Genomic DNA, 18,334 nt, shown 5'->3' with positions numbered 1-18,334 from the left:
CGGCCTCCCAAAGTGCTGGGATTACAGGCGTGAGCCACTGCGCCCGGCCGCCAGCAGTGCTTTAAAATGAGTTCATCCTGCCATCCAGGCAGCTCTACCACCAGGGTTTCCTGTTTGTGACTCAGCCCCAGAGAGGCCAGGACAGTTGTACTGTGATCAGCTCAGCCCCCTGTTCCTCATCATCATCTTTCCCCTCTCCCAGCAGCCTAAGTGTGTCCTAGATTTGCAGCGTGGCCTTTTTCCAAGTGTCCTCTTCACAGGCTGGTGATGCTCGGATGCCTGGAATGTTTCCCGAGGGACTTGACTCCAGAAAGGACTCAATATCCCATCTGTCACTTAGCCCAAGCCCAGAAAGTATCTGATGAGGGACTAGGCCTCATGTTTAACCTCAAAATCAATCCTAAACCTGCCCTCCCTCTTTTTTTTTTTTTTTTTTTTTTTTTTGAGATGGAGTCTCACTCTGTCACCCAGGCTGGAGTGCAGTGGAGCCATCTCGGGTCACCGCAGCCTCCGCCTCCCGGGTTCAAATGTTTCTCCTGCCTCAGCCTCCCAAATAATTGGGATTACAGACACCTGCCACTGTGCCTAGGTAATTTTTGTATTTTTGGTAGAGACAGGTTTTTACCATGTTGGCCAGGCTGGTCTCAAACTCCTGATCTCATAATCCACCGGCCTTGGCCTCCCAAAGTGCTGGGATAACAGGCGTGAGCCACTGCTTCTGGCCCCTCCCTCTTTTTAATTGTGGTGAAACATAAGATAAAACTTAGCATTTTTTAAGTTTACAATTCAGTTGTCTTCACTTTTTTTTTTCCTGAGGCAGGATCTTCTGTTGCCCAGGCTGGAATATAATGGTGCAATCATAGCTCACTGCAGCCTCAACCTCCTGGGCTCAAGTGATCCTCTCACCTCAGCCCCCCATATAGCTGGGATTATAAGCATATGCTACACCTGGCTAATTTTTAAAATTTTGTAGAGCTGGGCTCTCATTCTTTTGCCCTTGCTGGTCTGAAAATCCTGGCCTCAAGCGATCCTGCTGCCTCAGCCTCCCAAAGCACTGGGATTGTCTTCACTTTTTTTTTTTTTTTTTTTGAGACAGAGTCTTGTTCTGTCGCCCACGCTGGAGTGCGGTGGCGCCATCTCTGCTCGCTGCAACCTCCACCTGCGGCTTCAAGTAGTTCTGCCTCAGCTTCCCGAGTAGCTGGGATTACAGGCACGTGCCACCACACCTGGTTAATTTTTTGTATTTTTAGTAGAGATGAAGTTTTGCCATGTTAGCTACACTGGTCTCTTAACTCCTGGCCTCAAGTGATACCCCCACCTAGACTTCCCAGAGTGCTGGGATTACAGGCATGAGCCAACTTTGTCTGGCCTATCTTCACTCTTGAGGAATTTCAGATGCTTCAGAGAAACTGATTGTGGAAGGAACTTCCACCCCAAATTAAGAAAGAAATCTTGCAGCTGGGTGTGGTGGCTCATGCCTGTAATCCCAGCATTTTGGGGAGACCAAGGTTGGGTGCATCACTTGAGTCCAGGAGTTTGACTATCCTGAGCAACATGGTGAAACCCCATTTCTACCAAAAAAAAAAAAAAAGTTAGGCTGGGCACGCTGGCTCACGCCTGTAATCCCAGCACTTTGAGAGGCTGAGGTGGGCAGATCATGAGGTGAGGAAATTGAGACCATCCTGGCTAACACAGTGAAACCCCGTCTCTACTAAAAATACAAAAAAAAAGTTAGCCAGGCGTGGTGGCGGGCGCCTGTAGTCCCAGCTACTCAGGAGGCTGAGGCAGGAGAATGGTGTGAACCCAGGAAGTGGAGGTTGCAGTGAGCCGAGATCGCACCGCAGCACTCCAGCCTGGGCAACATAGTGAGACTCTGTCTCAAAAAAAAAAAGTAGGATGTGGTGGTGGGCGCCTGTAGGCTGAGCTACCGAGAGGCTGACGCAGGAAGATCTCTTGAGCCCAGGAGGTGGAGGCTGCACTGAGCTATGATGGTGCCACTGCACTCCATCCTGGACAGCAGAGCAAGACACTGTCTCAAAAAAAGGAAAGAAATCTTCCCCTTAAAGTCTAACATATTAGCTAAAAGTGTAACTTTTTTCTTTTAAAAAAAAAACTTTGGGCCGGGCGCGGTGGCTCAAGCCTGTAATCCCAGCACTTTGGGAGGCCGAGACGGGCGGATCATGAGGTCAGGAGATCGAGACCATCCTGGCTAACACAGTGAAACCCCGTCTCTACTAAAAAGTACAAAAAACTAGCCGGGCGTGGTGGCGGGCGCCTGTAGTCCCAGCTACTCAGGAGGCTGAGGCAGGAGAATGGCGTGAACCCGGGAGGCGGAGCTTGCAGTGAGCTGAGATCCGGCCACTGCACTCCAGCCTGGGCGACAGAGCAAGACTCCGTCTCAAAAAAAAAAAAAAAAACTTTGTTTTATTAAAGTTACTAAGCACAGTGTCCTGTGGCTCTAGCCAATTGGAGACGGTTGAAATCTGAAACAAGCCGTATCTAGGTATAACTGACAGTTGGCTTATTATTTATGGTAAAATTGCAGATCATCGTAGCTGAGTGCCACCATTTTGGGTGAAATACAAACCCCAGACTATCTTTAGACTCTTAAGGGCTTGACTCCCAAGACGGGACTCAAGGACAAAGGGTCTTGATCCCACTTGTCAATCAGGAGAGTGATTAGAACAGAGGGAGGGATCGGAAGAAAAGCTCCGGGGTGGCTGTCTTCGGAGGGTGAGGATGCAACGTTTATTTCCTTGGGACTCTAAGGCTCCCTCTTCCTCTCCAAGAAGAATTCTGAATGGCAGGCTGGGAAGATTCTATCTGCACTGTCCTCCAGACCCAGCCGATCTCTATCAGAAACCTGGGCTTGCGCTCCTCTGCAGGTGCCTCAGGAGGGAGTTCTGAAGTAGGATTTATTCAGGAGCACTGGGATTTATCACGGAAGCTTAGTGATAAAAATCAGGCAGTGGCCTACATGCTCTCAGCCTCAGCAGTGCCACAGGGGGCCAGAGCTCTTCTACCCAAAAGAGAGCCTCTCTTGTCCCTCCTGTTTTATCAGGGGAGAGTCTGAGGAAAAAAAGGGGTAAGTTTTTTTGTTTTTTGTTTTTTTTAAGATGGAGTCTCCCTCTTTCGCCCAGGCTGGAGTGCAGTGGCGTGGTCTCAGCTCACTGCAACCTCTGTCTCCCAGGTTCAAGCGATTCTCCTGCCTCAGCCTCCCAAGTAGCTGGGACTACAGGCACGTGCCACCACACTCCACTGATTTTTTGTATTTTTAGTAGAGATGGGGTTTCACCATGTTAGCCAGGATGATCTCGATCTCCTGACTTCGTGATCCGCCTGCCTTAGCCTCCCAAAGTGCTGGGATTACAGGCGTGAGCCACCGAGTGTCTAGTCTCTTTTTTTTTTTTTTTTTTTTGAGTCGGAGTCTCGCTCTGTCGCCCAGGCTGGAGTGCAGTGGCCGGATCTCAGTTCACTGCAAGCTCCGTCTCCCGGGTTTACGCCATTCTCCTGCCTCAGTCTCCCGAGTAGCTGGGACTACAGGCGCCCGCCACCTCGCCCGGCTAGTTTTTTTTTTTTTGTATTTTTTAATAGAGACGGGGTTTCACCGTGTTAGCCAGGATGGTCTCGATCTCCTGACCTCGTGATCCGCCCGTCTCGGCCTCCCAAAGTGCTGGGATTACAGGCTTGAGCCACCGCGCCCGGCCGTGTGTCTAGTCTTTAATGCTGTGAAATTGCCCCTTCTATCCACATGGAATTCCGGAGATGGGTGCTGGCTAGAACAGTGCTCATAGCAGAGACGTGAGACCCTGACAAGGAGGGCCAGGGCTGCCACACTCCTCACTGTGTCTGCAGCGTCCAGCACGGTCCTGACTGGTGTGGGTGCTCTGTATGGGGCAGGGACACCTTCAGGATATCTTTTCTGTGGATTTCCTCCAGAAGGACCATTGAGTGGCACGGTGTGTGCATTTGTCCCAGTTCACCACCAGCTAGCCATAACATTGAACAAGGTACTTTCTCAGGGACCTCAGTTTCTGTGCTACAGAGGTTGGAATGGATGATTCCCCTAAGGTACCTCCTTGTGCCATGGAAGGCCATAAGTGTCCCTGGGGGACTGATGGTGTAACTGCATCGAGGAGATGCAGCAGAGGTTGGGGTGAGGCGGAGTGGTGGTTGTGCAGTCCTGTTGGTTGTGATTAATAACAGACCAGAGTCAGGACCCCTGAAAGAAACAGTGTGGGTGTCTCCCAGTGTGCACCACTTCTTTATGAAACTTCTCAACTTTTAAAACTCTCTACCTGTCATTTTTCAGTTTTCCTGTGTCCTAATCATGACCGTTTACTTTGGGCTACATCCTTTACATACTTAAGCTCATTCAGTCCTTAGCAAAGCAGCCCATTTACAGATGAGCTGCCTAGACGCAGGGATACTCAGGAACCTGCCGGCCTCACTTAGCTAAGAGTACACACGGCTCTCCTGCTGCGCAATTTTCTTTCTTTTTTCTTTCTTTCTTTTTTTTTTGACACGGGTTTCACTCTGTCACCCAGGGTGGAGTGTGGAGTGCAGTGGCACAATCACTCCCGAGTAGCTGGGACTACAGGCTCGCACCACCATGCCTGGCTAATTTTTGTATTTTTTGTAGAGATGGGATCTCACTTTATTGCCCGGGCTGGTCTCAAATTCCTGGGCTCAAGTGATCCTCCCACCAGTTTTCTGGATCACTTCCCTTAATTTGTTGGGGTTTTCTTTGTTTCTTTTTTTTGTTTCTTTTTTTTTTTTTTATCTTTTTTCCTAGGCCTGCCGCTGGCTCCAAAATGAAGAGGCTTGCCAGCTCCCAGTCTAGAGAGTTGATAGAATCTATCTTGATATTCACATGGAGGCCTTCAAACTGCCCACCCAACCCTCTTGAGTTACGGAAGCCCTTCATGTTGACTCGCTTAGTGATTATGTTGAGGATAGTACGTTCCCCCTTGTGAAGTGTTCACAAAGAGGCTAGATGACCTCGTCTTGGGGTTTTGATAGAGAATTCTTACATGTTAACCCTGGAGAGAGACAGCTTCCTCAGGATTCCTTCTAGACATAGGATTCTATGGTGTGCCTGGACACTTCGCAACTGTTGATATGCATGATGGGAACTTGACCTTTGTCACCTCTCCTCTCTTCACACCTTGCTCAGAACACCTGGCCAGGCAACAGCAAGGAGGCTGCTTCTGCTGAAAACATACTTGAGTATCTTTTTTTTTTTTTTTTTTTTTTTTGAGACGGAGTCTTGCTCTGCCGCCCAGGCTGGAGTGCAGTGGCCGGATCTCAGCTCACTGCAAGCTCCGCCTCCCGGGTTCACGCCATTCTCCTGTCTCAGCCTCCCGAGTAGCTGGGACTACAGGCGCCCGCCTTGTCACCCGGCTAGTTTTTTGTATTTTTTAGTAGAGACGGGGTTTCACCGTATTAGCCAGGATGGTCTCGAACTCCTGACCTCATGATCCACCCATCTCGGCCTCCCAAAGTGCTGGGATTACAGGCTTGAGCCACCGCGCCCGGCCACATACTTGAGTATCTTAATGTCCAAGTGTCAGAGTTGGAAAGAAGCTTGTGAGACCTTTTAGTCCAACCCATCACTTGGCATCTGAGGCCTAGAGAATGCAGGAGAATTGAATAGTGTCATCCACATTGCAGACAGAGCCAGTCTCCGGGGACTCTATTCTAAGAATCTTTCATCCACCAAACCAAGGGAATGTGTTATCTAATTAATTACTCATTCCATCTGCCTTTGTTTCATTGTTGATCTGAAGTTTAACCAGTAAACTTAGATCAGTGTCTAGCACAGAGTAGGCATTCAGTGCACCTTTAGTGAAGGAAATTGCTAACTTCAGAATCCTTGAGGTTCACAAACAATTGTGTGTGGGGAAATCACTGATTTCTGTCTCGGCTGTGACGTTAATAACCTAGTAAGTAAACCTGCAAACTGTCCGTTGCTTAGCCCTCATGGGGCTGCCATCTTCTGCCAGGCCACGGATTGTGTTCCTTCCAGTTGCTACTCTGGGTGTCATCAGATCAGCATGAAAAAATCCAAAGTGGTTATTATTAATATTTCATCCCAAAGCAAAGAAATTGGCCATATGGTTAGGCTCTGAAGCCGTGTCTAGGAAAATAAATGTGCTTTCATTAGACTGCTTGCATTTTGGGGACTTGCTAATCCCCTCACAATATCAGGGACCACCATCCCTCTCCTTCCTTCTCCCCAGCTCGGCTGCTGTCAACTCTTGGAGGACCCCAGGGAACAGAGCCGAGGGGCTATAGTCAGCCCTCTCTTTCCTGCGTGCTGAGCCGGCAGTGTTTGAGGTTTGCCACGGTGTTCCCACTCTGCTTCTTGTGAGCCTCAGCCCTCTCGGGGCCACACCTTAGACCCTCGGCCCTGCAGCCAGCCAGGAAAGATGGGCACCCACTTGGCGGGTTTTTTCAATCCATTTAGTCTTTTTTCAGTCCCACAAACTGAAAGGCTGCTATGTGGGTCACTGAGGAGGGAGGTTAAGGTCAGCATCACTCATGAAGCAGGCATCACGGGTGGTCTGTCCTGGGGCAACAGCCCGGTCCTCCCACTATGGTATCTGCTGGCAGGTAGGGGTGTGGGAGCTGCATATGGCAAAAACCCAACCTCTAGGGCTTGCCCAGGGTGGCCCCTCAGTTTCCCAACACAGCTCCCATGTCTGCCTGCACTCACAGTACCTCTCGGTTCCTGTCTTAGATAATCCAAGTGTGAATTGTGTTTGTCATTTCGGGCCTACCAAGCATGGGGTTTGGGAGAAGAGACAGCAAGATCAGAGGGGGACTATCCTCCCCGAGGCCTGGCCCAGGAACCCAGGCCAGCCTTGGGGCTAGGCAGGGCCCGACTGGACGTTTGTCCATTTCAGTTGAGGACATCTGCAAGACTTTTCCAGGCTCTGCAGACAGGCTGCCATGCCCAGCGCTTGTGGACTTGGGATCTGAAACTTCTCAGGCTCTGCCCACTCAGACCCAGCTGTCTCCAAACCCTTCTCATATCTACCACCTGCACGCAGTTGTTCAGTGCATGGAGGCCCTCCACCCTCCCCCACCTCACCAGGCAGCTGCCTGCCATGCTCAGACCCCTCTGCCCAGCCTTGTGGATGGCCTCCTCGTGGAACGCCATCAGGCTGATGAAGGAAAGAGGTGCTCAGAGAAATGGGAAGGAACGGTCTGCAGCCCAGGCCTCTGGCCAGCAGCAGGCTTCAGGCTTGTTCCATGGCCACCAGGAACAGGCGGCCTCCCCTCTGTCGCATGGGGCCTCAGCACTGCGTGAAGCTGCAGGCTCATCCTTGTCATTGCTTGCATTTTAGGAAGATGATGAGAAGCTTATTGAGGAAATTCAGAAGGAGGCTGAAGAGGAACAGAAAAGAAAGAATGGAGGCAAGTGCCCCTCCCCAGGCCCCCAGGACAGAGCAGCAGCCCCGCCCTGCAGCACAGCACTGCCAAGGGAGCAGAGGACCACAGGCCATGTGGGCTCCTGCTGGCCTCCCTGGGTGTCCTGGCACTCGACCCAGCACGGGAGAGGAGGGGGTGTTGTCCCTCAGGTGGCAATAGACCTGACTCCACCCGCACAGCCACATCTCAGGCCTGTGGAAAGGCCCTCAAAGCCTTCAGTATAGTTTTGGCATCTCCTTGATGGTGAGGAAGTCCCAAGGGATGGGTTTGCTCTCAGGAATCAAACAAGCCACACCTGGCTAAAGAAAAAGTAGGCCCAGCTGACGCTTCTGAGGCTAAAAAGCAGTGAAGCCAGACGTGTTGGCACACATCTGCAATCCCAGCTCCTCAGGAGGCAGAGATGGGAGGATCACTTGAGCATAGGTGTTTGGGGCTAGCCTGGGCAAAATAGCAAGACCCCATCTGTTTTTCCTTTTTAAAAAAAAAAAAAGGGCCAAGTGCAGTGGCTCACAACTCCTATCCCAGCACTCCAGGAGGGTGAGACAGGTGGATCACTTGAGCCCAAGAGTTTGAGACCAGCTTGGGCAACATGGCAAAACCCCATCTATTTAGGAAAAAATGAAAATGTAACTGAGTCACTGAGGTGGCCCATCAAGGCCCTGGCTCTGAAGGATGGCTTGCTGACCTGGGTGGATGGACATGCCACCTTCCAAGGTGCCACTGTAGAGCAAGACACCAGGGGAAGTGCAGATTTGTCCTTGGTTTCTTGTAGTGGCATTTGAGGAGTGTCCACGTTTTGTGCTTTGATCAGCGTGTAGAGCCACTCCTGTGTCCAAAACTTGCTGCCCTGGTCCCAGGCTAGATTCCATTGAGGTTGGTTTAATGTTTTTCTCCACTAATCCCCACATCCCTTTCAGAGAACACCTTCAAACGCATTGGACCCCCGCTGGAGAAGCCCGTGGAGAAGGTGCAGAGGGTGGAGGCCCTCCCGAGGCCCGTTCCGCAGAACCTGCCACAGCCACAGATGCCGCCCTACGCCTTTGTGCACCCACCCTTCCCCCTGCCTCCCGTGCGACCTGTGTTCAACAACTTCCCTCTCAACATGGGGCCTATCCCAGCCCCGTATGTGCCCCCTCTGCCCAACGTGCGGGTCAACTATGACTTCGGTCCCGTCCACATGCCCCTAGAGCACAACCTGCCCATGCACTTTGGCCCCCAGCCACGGCATCGCTTCTGATGGCCCCAAACCCCCATTGAGCAGCACAGAGCCCATTTGGGGTGGGAGTGTGTATGGAGAACCCTCCCCCACACCTCCCCCAAGGCTGGTGGCTGTGCCATTGCATCTTAGATCAGGTTGAAGGGTAGGCTGGTTTTCTTCCCACCCCTTTCCTAGAAGGGCCATTGCTCCCAGAAGAGTGATCACAGCTGGTGGCCCTCTGGGGGCCTGCATGGGATTGGTCTGGCTCCCACTGAGCAGAGTTAAAAGGGCCTTGAAGCCCTTCCTGAAGAGTTCTGCCATCCTAGCAGGCAGCATGGTGGCCCTGGCTGCTGTGTCACTCCAGTCCCTACAAAAAGAGACCAAGAGGAAATATTTTGCCTGCATTAATTTTTACCCCTAGCAAACACCAGGGAAAAACCTCTCAGAATTAAAACCACATGAGCCTTCCTTACATAGCACAGACAGATCCATAATAAAAATGAAGTCCCAAATGGTGGAGTTCAGAGAGAGCTGCAATGTGAACTGTCCCTCCGCTCACATCCCCCTAGGCCACCAGTGACAGCGCTTCTGCCTTGTCCATGGCATAGGCCGTAGGCCAGGCCCTTGCTACTCACACCTGGGCCTCCTCGGAGTGGACCCCTGGGGAGCAAGGCAGCTGAGAGCATTTCCCTGGAGGGGCCCACAGTTGGGCAGAGGTGGCTGCACCTGCAGGCCTGGGAAGCATTGCTCAGGGTGGGGGGCTGGGACTATGGCCCACAGCGGCACTGCCACCACCGTGAGGGCCAAGATGCTGTCCCCCCCATCCAGAACCCATGCACCATTGCAGTGAGTGTTGAGGGCACCTGTCCTCTCCGCTCTTACACCTACTCAGATGAGGCAGCAGCAGACCCTTATCATGGCAGGGGTTTTGTTCTGTTGCCGCCTGTCTCACCCTCAGTCTCTGGAAAGTCAGACTGAGAAATCCTTTCCCAGGCCAGGCCACTGCAGCGCACTGGATGGTTCTGAAGCTGGGCCATCGAAAGAGCCTCTTGAAGTAGCTAAGATAGAGGCCTGGTGGCCCTGCCAGGCAGCCCAACTGCTAAGGGAGACATTTCTGCTACCCTGAGTGATAAGCAGCTTTTCCTCTCTGGCTTTTTAGGGGAGGAGTGGGCCTCCTAAGGGAGACAGGTGACCCTGGGTGCTTCCTCTGCCCCGTGTGTTCCCCTGGGTGTTCTCAGTGGTTGGTGAAGGCAGGTAGAGGGTGCTGTCTAGTACCTCCCATGTGAGGGCCACTTCCCTTCTCATGGGGTCAGCTGAGCATCAGCTCGGCCCTGCCATGTCCCCACTCGCCCTCCTCACCTCCTGTCCAGCCCCAGGTTTCTAGCCATGCCCGAGGCATCACTCTGGGCCATTGGCAGATGAGAGGCCTGAAACCTTCCTGGCTACAGGCATTACTTTCTCCTGCCCGTGGCCTGCGTTGTCATGTTACCATGGGGTTCCAAGAGGTTTGGAGTTCACAGACCTCAGACACAGCTGAGCCGGACAACCATAGGGGTGGGGCTGTGTCAGCCTGCAGAGTGGCCTGCCACCTTCTGCATCAGGGCCTGGCCCACCCGAGGTGCCTAGGGCAGGCGGGCACCGTCATTTGCTGCCATTGGCTTCTCAGATGTATTTCAAGGACTAAAGTGGGTTTAAAAAGATCTAAGATGGCCCAGTGCGGGGGCTCCCGCCTATAATCCCAGCACTTTGGGAGGCCAAGGTGGGCGGATCACCAGAGGTCGGGAGTTTGAGAACCCGTCTCTACTAAAAATACAAAATTAGCTGGATGAGGTGGTGCATGCCTGTAATCCCAGCTACTCAGGAGGCTGAAGCAGGAGAATCACACCTGGGAGCGAGAGGTTGCAGTGAGCCAAGATTGCGCCATTGCACTCCAGCCTGAGCAACAAGAGCAAAACTGTCTCCAAAAAAAAAAAAAAGATCTAAGATACCCATTCTTTCTGCCTTTGCCCGGGATGGAGGCTTTGAAGACAGGTGGTCACCTGGGCATGGGGTAAGGGTGCGTGGGGCGCCCGGGCTTGGGGGCAGCCTGCTGCTATGTCCTTGCGCCCGTACCTGTTGGGCTGCCTGAACTTTGCTACTAGTCTGAACGACAGTGCCTTGGAAAGGCAGGCTCCACGCGGCAGCAACAGGATTGTCTTCAGTACCTTAAATATGCTCCCTGTGCTTTCCCAGGGAGGATCTCTGGGAGCAGAGGGCAGCTGCAGACATGGCCAGCTGAAGAGGAGGTGACCTCAGGCCCAGGGAGCCTCAGCTCCCTGTGCCCTGCACCCTAGGCACATGGCTCCAGCAAGGGGCCCAGGCAGGACAAAGGGAGCAGGCAGCAGCTGCAGAAACAGCCCTAGACAGGTGCTGGCCTCAGCCCTATCAGGGGAGGGGGAGCACAGAGTGATGTTTCTCCTAAGGCCAAACTCCAAGGGTGGGTCATTTGAGAGGAATTCCAGCTGTTTCTGGCCACACTGGGCTGGTGGGGAAGGAGCTGCTGCCTTTTTCCTTGGAGGGTCCCTAATTCCTGAGGATCCTCCCTGAGCCAGGCACAGGGGACCGCAGGGCTGCTGTGAGCACCCACCTTGGCTCTCCAGGCCCCTCCGTCCAGAGGCAGGGCGTGGACTTTGGGCTCCTGCCTGGACCAGGGACAGGAGAAAAGCACTGGGTGTCTTCTGAGCAGCCAGTAGGAGGTCGTGCCGGTGCCCAGAGAGCAGGTCAGACCACAGGCAACCCTGAGGTAGCTGGCACCTCCTCTCTTCCCCTGCAGGGCTTGCCCCAGGGCACAAGGCTCCCCAGCCACAGCCCCCTCTTACTTGCCTTAAAACTGGAGAGAGGAATCTAGTATTTGCACTTAGCAAAATATTTAAAAACTGAAAAAAATGCATGATCTGTCACTTTGTATAAAAATAGAAAAAATGATTAAACTTTTTCTTTACCTTCTGGTAGTAAAAATAGATAAAATAATTCCGTTTCAACTACTGTGTGTAAAAAGCCTGTATCATATGTAACTGGGACTTTTTGTAAATAAATGTTTGTGCGCTCTGCTCCCTCTGGCTTCATCTCTCCACACCGCCATCCGGCAAGTTACAGGGGCAGCTGACAGATTCGTCCAAGTGATTCGATCTAAACCAGCATCCGCACCTCCATGACTGGGTCCTGGCAGGATCAGGCCCGAAAGGCCCAGTAGTAAAATTCCCCCACCACTCCCCTGCAAGGGAGGAAGATCAGGTGATCTGCTAGGCAAATCCCGCTAGGGCAGCTACCAAAGCCCAGACTGGGCACAAAGGGTCTATTTGTTTTAGGCACAGAATCCGCTTCAAGAAAAGTGCAGTTAGTTTCTTTTGCAGGCCCCTTTCCCAGTCTCTGCCCACCTAAAGGTCAGGTAAACCAGGAGAAGCCTCACCTAGCTGAGGAGGGGACAAGGTTCCAAGGACAGGATGTGCCTGGGCTGAGAGGCCATGGCATTTGAGCCCCTTTCCTGACTGGTGACATGCTGCAGTGCCAGGGCCCTGCTACCCTTGCTGTTGGCACACCCTCTTCCCCTCCAGAGTCCTTCCTGCCATGTACCAGGCCAGGCAGGAATCTGGACCCTAGATCTGAAAGGGGCCCTGGGCACAGGGGAAGCTGTGACCTCCAAATGCAGATGGACCACAGCTCGCTTTAATAAAACATGGGGTCTCCTGCCATACACAACTTTCTATAGAACAATTAACCTGTTTTTCGCATGTCTGAGAAAAAGTATACTAAAAGCTTCAAGAGAAAAGTTACATCCCCCGAAAAGTTACCCACATTCCCAGCTTCTAAACAATGCGTTTTTGGTTTTTTCTGAAACGGAGTCTCGCTCTGTCACCCAGGCTGGAATGGAATGGTATGATCTCGGCTTCCGCCACCTCTGCCTACCAGGTGATTCTCCTGCCTCAGCCTCCTGAGTAGCTGGGATTACAGGCATCCGCCACCACTCCAGGCTAATTTTTTTGTATTTTTAGTAAACACAGGATTTCACCATGTTGGCAAGGCTGGTATGGAACTCCTGACCTCAGGTGATCTGACCACCTTGGCCTCCCAAAGTGCTAGGATTACAGGCGTGAGCCACCACACCAGACCCAGTTCATGTTTATTTTTAATTTGTTCATGGCATACAGTCATTGTTCCTGTTCCTCCTCTATATTTGCAACATCATCATAAAATTTTCTGCAATTTCAGTAAATAAATAAAAGCTATGTATCCATTCTGCTGCTATCCTTTTTCCATCCAAAGTGACTAGGGTGGTGGTATTCGTCCCACCTTCCCCAGGCGCTGGCCAGCACATTGCAACACGCCTGATCAGGACTTGGGGGGCCTTTGGTTTTAAAGAAGTTAGTACCTTGCTTTTCTTGCTTTTCTCCCTTAACAGTCATGGACTGGCCTCCAGGTCTATAGCTCTGTCTGCATCCAATTTGTTCTTTTTATGTCTTCCATGATTTTTTTTTTTTTTTTTTTTTTTTGAGACAGAGTCTTGCTCTGTTGCCCAGGTTGGAGTGCAGTGGCGCAATCTTGGTTCACTGCAACCTCTGCCTCCCAGGTTAAAGCGATCCTCCTGCCTCAGTCTCCCGAGTAGCTGGGTTTACAGGCATGTACCACCACACCTGGCTAATTTTTTGTATCTTTAGTGGAGACGGGGTTTCACCATGTTGACCAAGCTGGTCTCAAACTCCTGACCTTGTGATCTGCCCGCCTTGGCCTCCCAAAGTGCTGGGATTACAGGTGTGAGCCACTGCACCCGGCCAGTTTTTATATTTTTAGTAGAGACGGGATTTCACTTCGTTGGCCAGGCTGGTCTTGAACCCCTGACTTGAAGTGATCCACCCCCGCCTCGACCTCTCAAAGTGCTGGGAGTATAGGCGTAAGCCACCGCACCTGGCCTACTTTTTTCTGTCTTTCTGAGACGAGATCTCACTCTGTCTTAGAAAAAGATTTAATACTGCATTCCCAGGCTATAGTGCAGAGTGCAGTCATGGCTCACTGCAGCCTCAACCTCCCAGGCTCAAGCAGTCACACCTCAGCCTCCCAAGTAGCTGGGACTACAGGCATGGGCCACCATGCACAGCCAATTTTTGTATTTTTTGTAAAGGGGTCTCAACGGCCGGGCAAGGTGGCTCATTCCTGTAATCCTAGCACTTTGGGAGGCCGAGGTGGGTGGATCACCTGAGGTCAGGATTTCAAGACCAGCCCGGCCAACATGGTGAAACCCCATCTCTACTAAAACACAAAAATTATCTGAGCATGATGGCGGGTACCTGTAATCCCAGCTACTCAGGAGGCTGAGGCAGGAGAATCACTTGAACCCAGGAGATGGTGGTTGCAGTGAGCTGAGATCGCACCACTGCACTCCAGCCTGGGCAGCTAAGCAAGACTCCGTCTCAAAAAATAAAAAACAAATAAAGGGGGCTCTCACCATTTACCCAGGCTGGTCTTCAACTCTTGGGCTCAAGCAGTCGGTCCACCCCAACCTCCCAAAAGTGCTTGGATTACAGGTGTGAGCCACCAGACCCAGCCTCCTTTATTTCTCCATCCTTAAAAAGTGTCTTTTTCGGCTGGGCGTGGTGGCTCACGCCTGCAATCCCAGTACTTTGGAGGTCAAGGCGGGTGGATCACGAGGTCAGGAGTTCAAGACCATCCTGGCCAAGATGGTGAAACCCTGTCTCTACTAAAAATACAAAATTTAGCTGGGCATAGTGGCAGGTTCCTGTAATCCCAGCTACTCAGGAGGCTGAGGCAGGGAACTGCTTGAACCCAGAAGGTGGAGGTTGCAGTGAGCCAAGATCATGCCACTGCATTCCAACCTGGGTGACAGAGTGAGACTCTGTCTCAAAAAGAAAAAAAAAAAGTAAAAGTGTCTTTCCATCCTGGCTAACATGGTGAAACCCTATCTCTACTAAAAAATACAAAAAACTAGGCCGGGCGCGGTGGCTCAAGCCTGTAATCCCAGCACTTTGAGAGGCCGAGACGGGCGGATCACGAGGTCAGGAGATCGAGGCCATCCTGGTTAACACGGTGAAACCCCGTCTCTACTAAAAAAAATACAAAAAACTAGCCGGGCGAGATGGCAGGCGCCTGTAGTCCCAGCTACTCGGGAGGCTGAGGCAGGAGAATGGTGTGAACCCGGGAGGCGGAGCTTGCAGTGAGCTGAGATCTGGCCACTGCACTCCAGCCTGGGCGACAGAGCGAGACTCCATCTCAAAAAAAAAAAAGTAAAAGTATCTTTAAAAATATGTTTGCCAGCTGGTTGCAGTGGCTCATGCCTGTAATCCCAGTAGTTTGGGAGGCCGAGGCGGGCAGATCGCCTGAGGCCAGGAGTTTGAGACCAGCCTGGCCAACATGGTATAAACCCCGTCTCTACAAAAATATAAAAATTACCCGGACATGGTAGCGGGTGCCTGTAATCCCAGCTACTTGGGAGGCTGAGGCAGGAGAATCACTTGAACCCAGGAGGCGGAGCTTGCAGTGAGCTGAGATCACACCATTGCACTCCAGCCTGGGCGACAGAGTGAGACTCCCTCTAAAAACAAAATACGTTTGCCAATCAAAAGCGCACAAAAAATAGAAAATTTATCTGTAAAGTAGGAAAATCTTGAGAACAAAAATATAAAGCAAAAATAGACGTGCTCTGTAACCCAAAGATAACTGCTGATCACATCTCAATGTATTTCTGCACGGTGTGACCTTTTTCTGTGATATATACAGTACTTATGAAACCAGTGAACCAGACATGAAGGTTTCCTTTTTTTTTTTTTGAAATGGAGTCTCACTCTGTCGCCCAGGCTGGAGTGCAGTGGCACAATCTCGGCTCACTACAAACTCCACCGCCCGGGTTCGGGTTCACACCGTTCTCCTGCCTCAGCCTCCTGAGTAGCTGGGACTACAGGTGCCCGTCACCACTCCCAGCTAATATTTTGTTTTTTTTTTTTTTTTTTTTTTGAGACGGAGTCTCGCTCTGTCGCCCAGGCTGGAGTGCAGTGGCCGGATCTCAGCTCACTGCAAGCTCCGCCTCCCAGGTTTACACCATTCTCTCGCCTCAGCCTCCCAAGTAGCTGGGACTACAGGCGCCCGCCATCTCGCCTGGCTAATTTTTTTTTTTTTTGTATTTTTTTAGTAGAGACGGGGTTTCACCGTGTTAGCCAGGATGGTCTCGATCTTCTGACCTCGTGATCCGCCCGTCTCGGCCTCCCAAAGTGCTGGGATTACAGGCTTGAGCCACCGCGCCCGGCCAAAGATTTTCATTCTGCTTTTCTTTTCCTTTCTGGAGCATTTACAAGACAGGAGCAAGTGCTTCTGAAACAGGCTTTTTAATTAGCTCTTTGCCTTTGAAAACCTCTCACAGCAGGTTCCATCTGCCTTCTCTGAATTTCTTGCAGTCATCTAGGCCAGTGTGAAGCTGACGCAGGCCAGGCCACCAGCCCTGTTCTCAGGACCCCTGGGGGGGACGTGGTCACTTCTACAGTCCCTGGCTGTGTGTGCCTCTTGGTCAGGATGAAGTCTGATCATCAGTTCCACACGTCGCTTCCTGTCCCTTCATCCACACACATGCCTGGGGGGTCAAGGCTGCAGTGAGTTATGATTGCACCAGTGGACTCTAGCCTGGGTGACAGAGCAAGACCCTGTCTCTAAAAAATAAACCATAACTCAGCCCACTACTCACAACATCCCTGAGTTGCTATTTTTCACAAGGCTTCCCTTTGCTGAGGCTCAGCCAGGCAGCTGTGCCATATCTGAGGACCCTGGGGTGGCTGCCGTCAGCTGCCAACTGGGGTTTGACCAAGACCACAATCCCTGCCCATGGGCTCTCAGCCCTCAGCGGTCTGGCCCCAGCTTCTCTCCATCACGGCAGTGGCCTTCCAAGAGGCCAGGCATGGACACAGCCCGGGCTGCCAAGGGCCAGCCCCGAGCACCTCTCCCTCCACATGGTAGCAGCCAAAGCAAACCACAGGCCCGCACAGCGCCAGGCAAGAGATGAAGACAAGCCACCAACCCAGCCTGCTCCAAACACCAAGCTCTACTGCGACCCATGTGTGCATTCACAGCCCCGTAGGGGTGAGGGGACACTTGAGCCTAGGACGTCTCAGCAGGGAGACAGCTGAGTTGAGACATTCTCAGCTCTGAGCTGAGTTCTCTTCTTGCTGAAAACTCTCCTGTCTCTGAATGTGGCACTCGCTCTCTCTCTCTCTCTCTCTCTCTCTCTCTCTCTCTCTCTCCATCCTCACTTTATTTCTGGAAAGCTGTGGTAAGAAAATGAGCAGGGCCAGGCACGGTGGCTCATCCCTGTAATCCCAGCACTTTGGGAGGCCGAGGCGGGCAGAGCACGAGATCAGGAGTTTGAGACCAGCCTGGCCAACATGGTGAAACCTTTACTAAAACTACAAAAATCAGCCGGGCGTGGTGGTGGGCGCCTGTAATGCCAGCTACTCAGGAGGCTGAGGCAGGAGAATTGCTTAAACTCGGGAGGAGGAGGTTGCAGTGAGCCGAGATCATGCCACTGCACTCCAGCCTGGGCAACAAAGCAAGACTCTGTCTTGAAGAAAAAAAAAAAAAAGGTGGTGGGGGAGAAAAAATAAGCGAGCAGAGCCTAGGATGAGGCCTCTGAGGTGTGCTGCCGGTGGGGTGCCCTGGCCACCACAGGCACAGTCCTTAGTGTGACTTTCACCTTCCCAGAGCCCCAGTGAGGACGCACAGGGGTGTAAGGTCAGAAAGGGGCGGTGCTGCGGAAACCTGCTCACCCAAAGGACGGGCACTGGGGGGCCTGAGCTGAAGCCCCCCAGCCCAGGCACCCTAAGACTGATGCCCAAGGGACATCTCAGTCTACCCTCAGTCACTGCCCTGGGATGGCCTTAGGCCCAAGCAGGGCTTCGAAGCCGCGCCCTCAGAGGATCGGGCAGAGCCTGGAACTAAGTCCAGGAGGCTCCGTAGTGGGTAGCAAGTCATGTCTGGGGCTCCGCAGCCCGCCCAGCCTCAGAACCGGGGACACTGGCACATCCCACAGACAACTGACTCTTCCTTTCCGATGGGGAGGACTGCCAGAGCTGGAGGGGACAGCAGGAAGCACCAGGCGCTCAGTGCCCCTGCAACCCACCGGTTCTGTCACATCTGGCTCTGAGGCATGCGCAGTCCCTCGGCCTCTTTTCCTCATTGGAGGGACTGACCATCTAGGGTTAATTCCCTGCTTGTGGCATGTTTCCCAGAGTGCCTGACTCCGGGAAAGACCGGAAGCACATTTGACTCTGTGCTGCAGTCCCCAGCCACAGTTCAGAGTCTGGGATGCTCTGGAAATGTTTGTTCGAGAAGAAATGTGAGAAATAAACATGAAGGTCTCCCTCAGGGTCGGGCATGGTGACTCACACCTGTAATCCCTGCATTTTGGGAGGCTGAGGTAGGAAGATCTCCAAGCCCAGAAGGTGGTGGAGAACAGCCTGGGCAACGTATCGAGACCCTGTCTACACAAAAAAATTAAAAATTAGCCAGGTGTTGTGACATGCACCTGTAGTCCCCATTACTCCAGGGGCTGAGGCAGGAGGATCACTTGAGCCAAGGAGTTTGAGGTTGCAGTGAGCCAAGATTGAGATTGCCCCATTGTACTGCAGCCTGGGGGACAGAGCAAGACCCCATGTCCAAAAACAAACA

At 52.3% G+C, this 18,334-nt stretch overlaps 1 protein-coding gene across 1 annotated transcript in view; it reads left to right on the top strand.

Annotated features, from left to right (window-relative positions):
• RNF216 (ring finger protein 216) overlaps nt 1-11,727 on the top strand; it is a 143,736-nt gene extending 132,009 nt beyond the window's left edge. Inside the window, exons 17-18 of the mRNA XM_033192118.1 lie at nt 7,353-7,422; nt 8,355-11,727. Of these exons, the coding sequence (XP_033048009.1) occupies nt 7,353-7,422; nt 8,355-8,674 (390 nt within the window). The 3' untranslated portion in view covers nt 8,675-11,727. The remainder of the gene's footprint in view (nt 1-7,352; nt 7,423-8,354) is intronic.
• The last annotated feature ends 6,607 nt before the right edge of the window (nt 11,728-18,334 follow it).

The sequence above is a fragment of the Trachypithecus francoisi genome, unplaced genomic scaffold, assembly GCF_009764315.1.
Source record: "Trachypithecus francoisi isolate TF-2019V2 unplaced genomic scaffold, Tfra_2.0 Lachesis_group4, whole genome shotgun sequence".
Lineage (NCBI taxonomy): Eukaryota > Metazoa > Chordata > Mammalia > Primates > Cercopithecidae > Trachypithecus > Trachypithecus francoisi.
The sequence above is the reverse complement of the archived record's forward strand: the minus strand, read 5'-3'. Positions and strand labels throughout refer to the sequence as shown.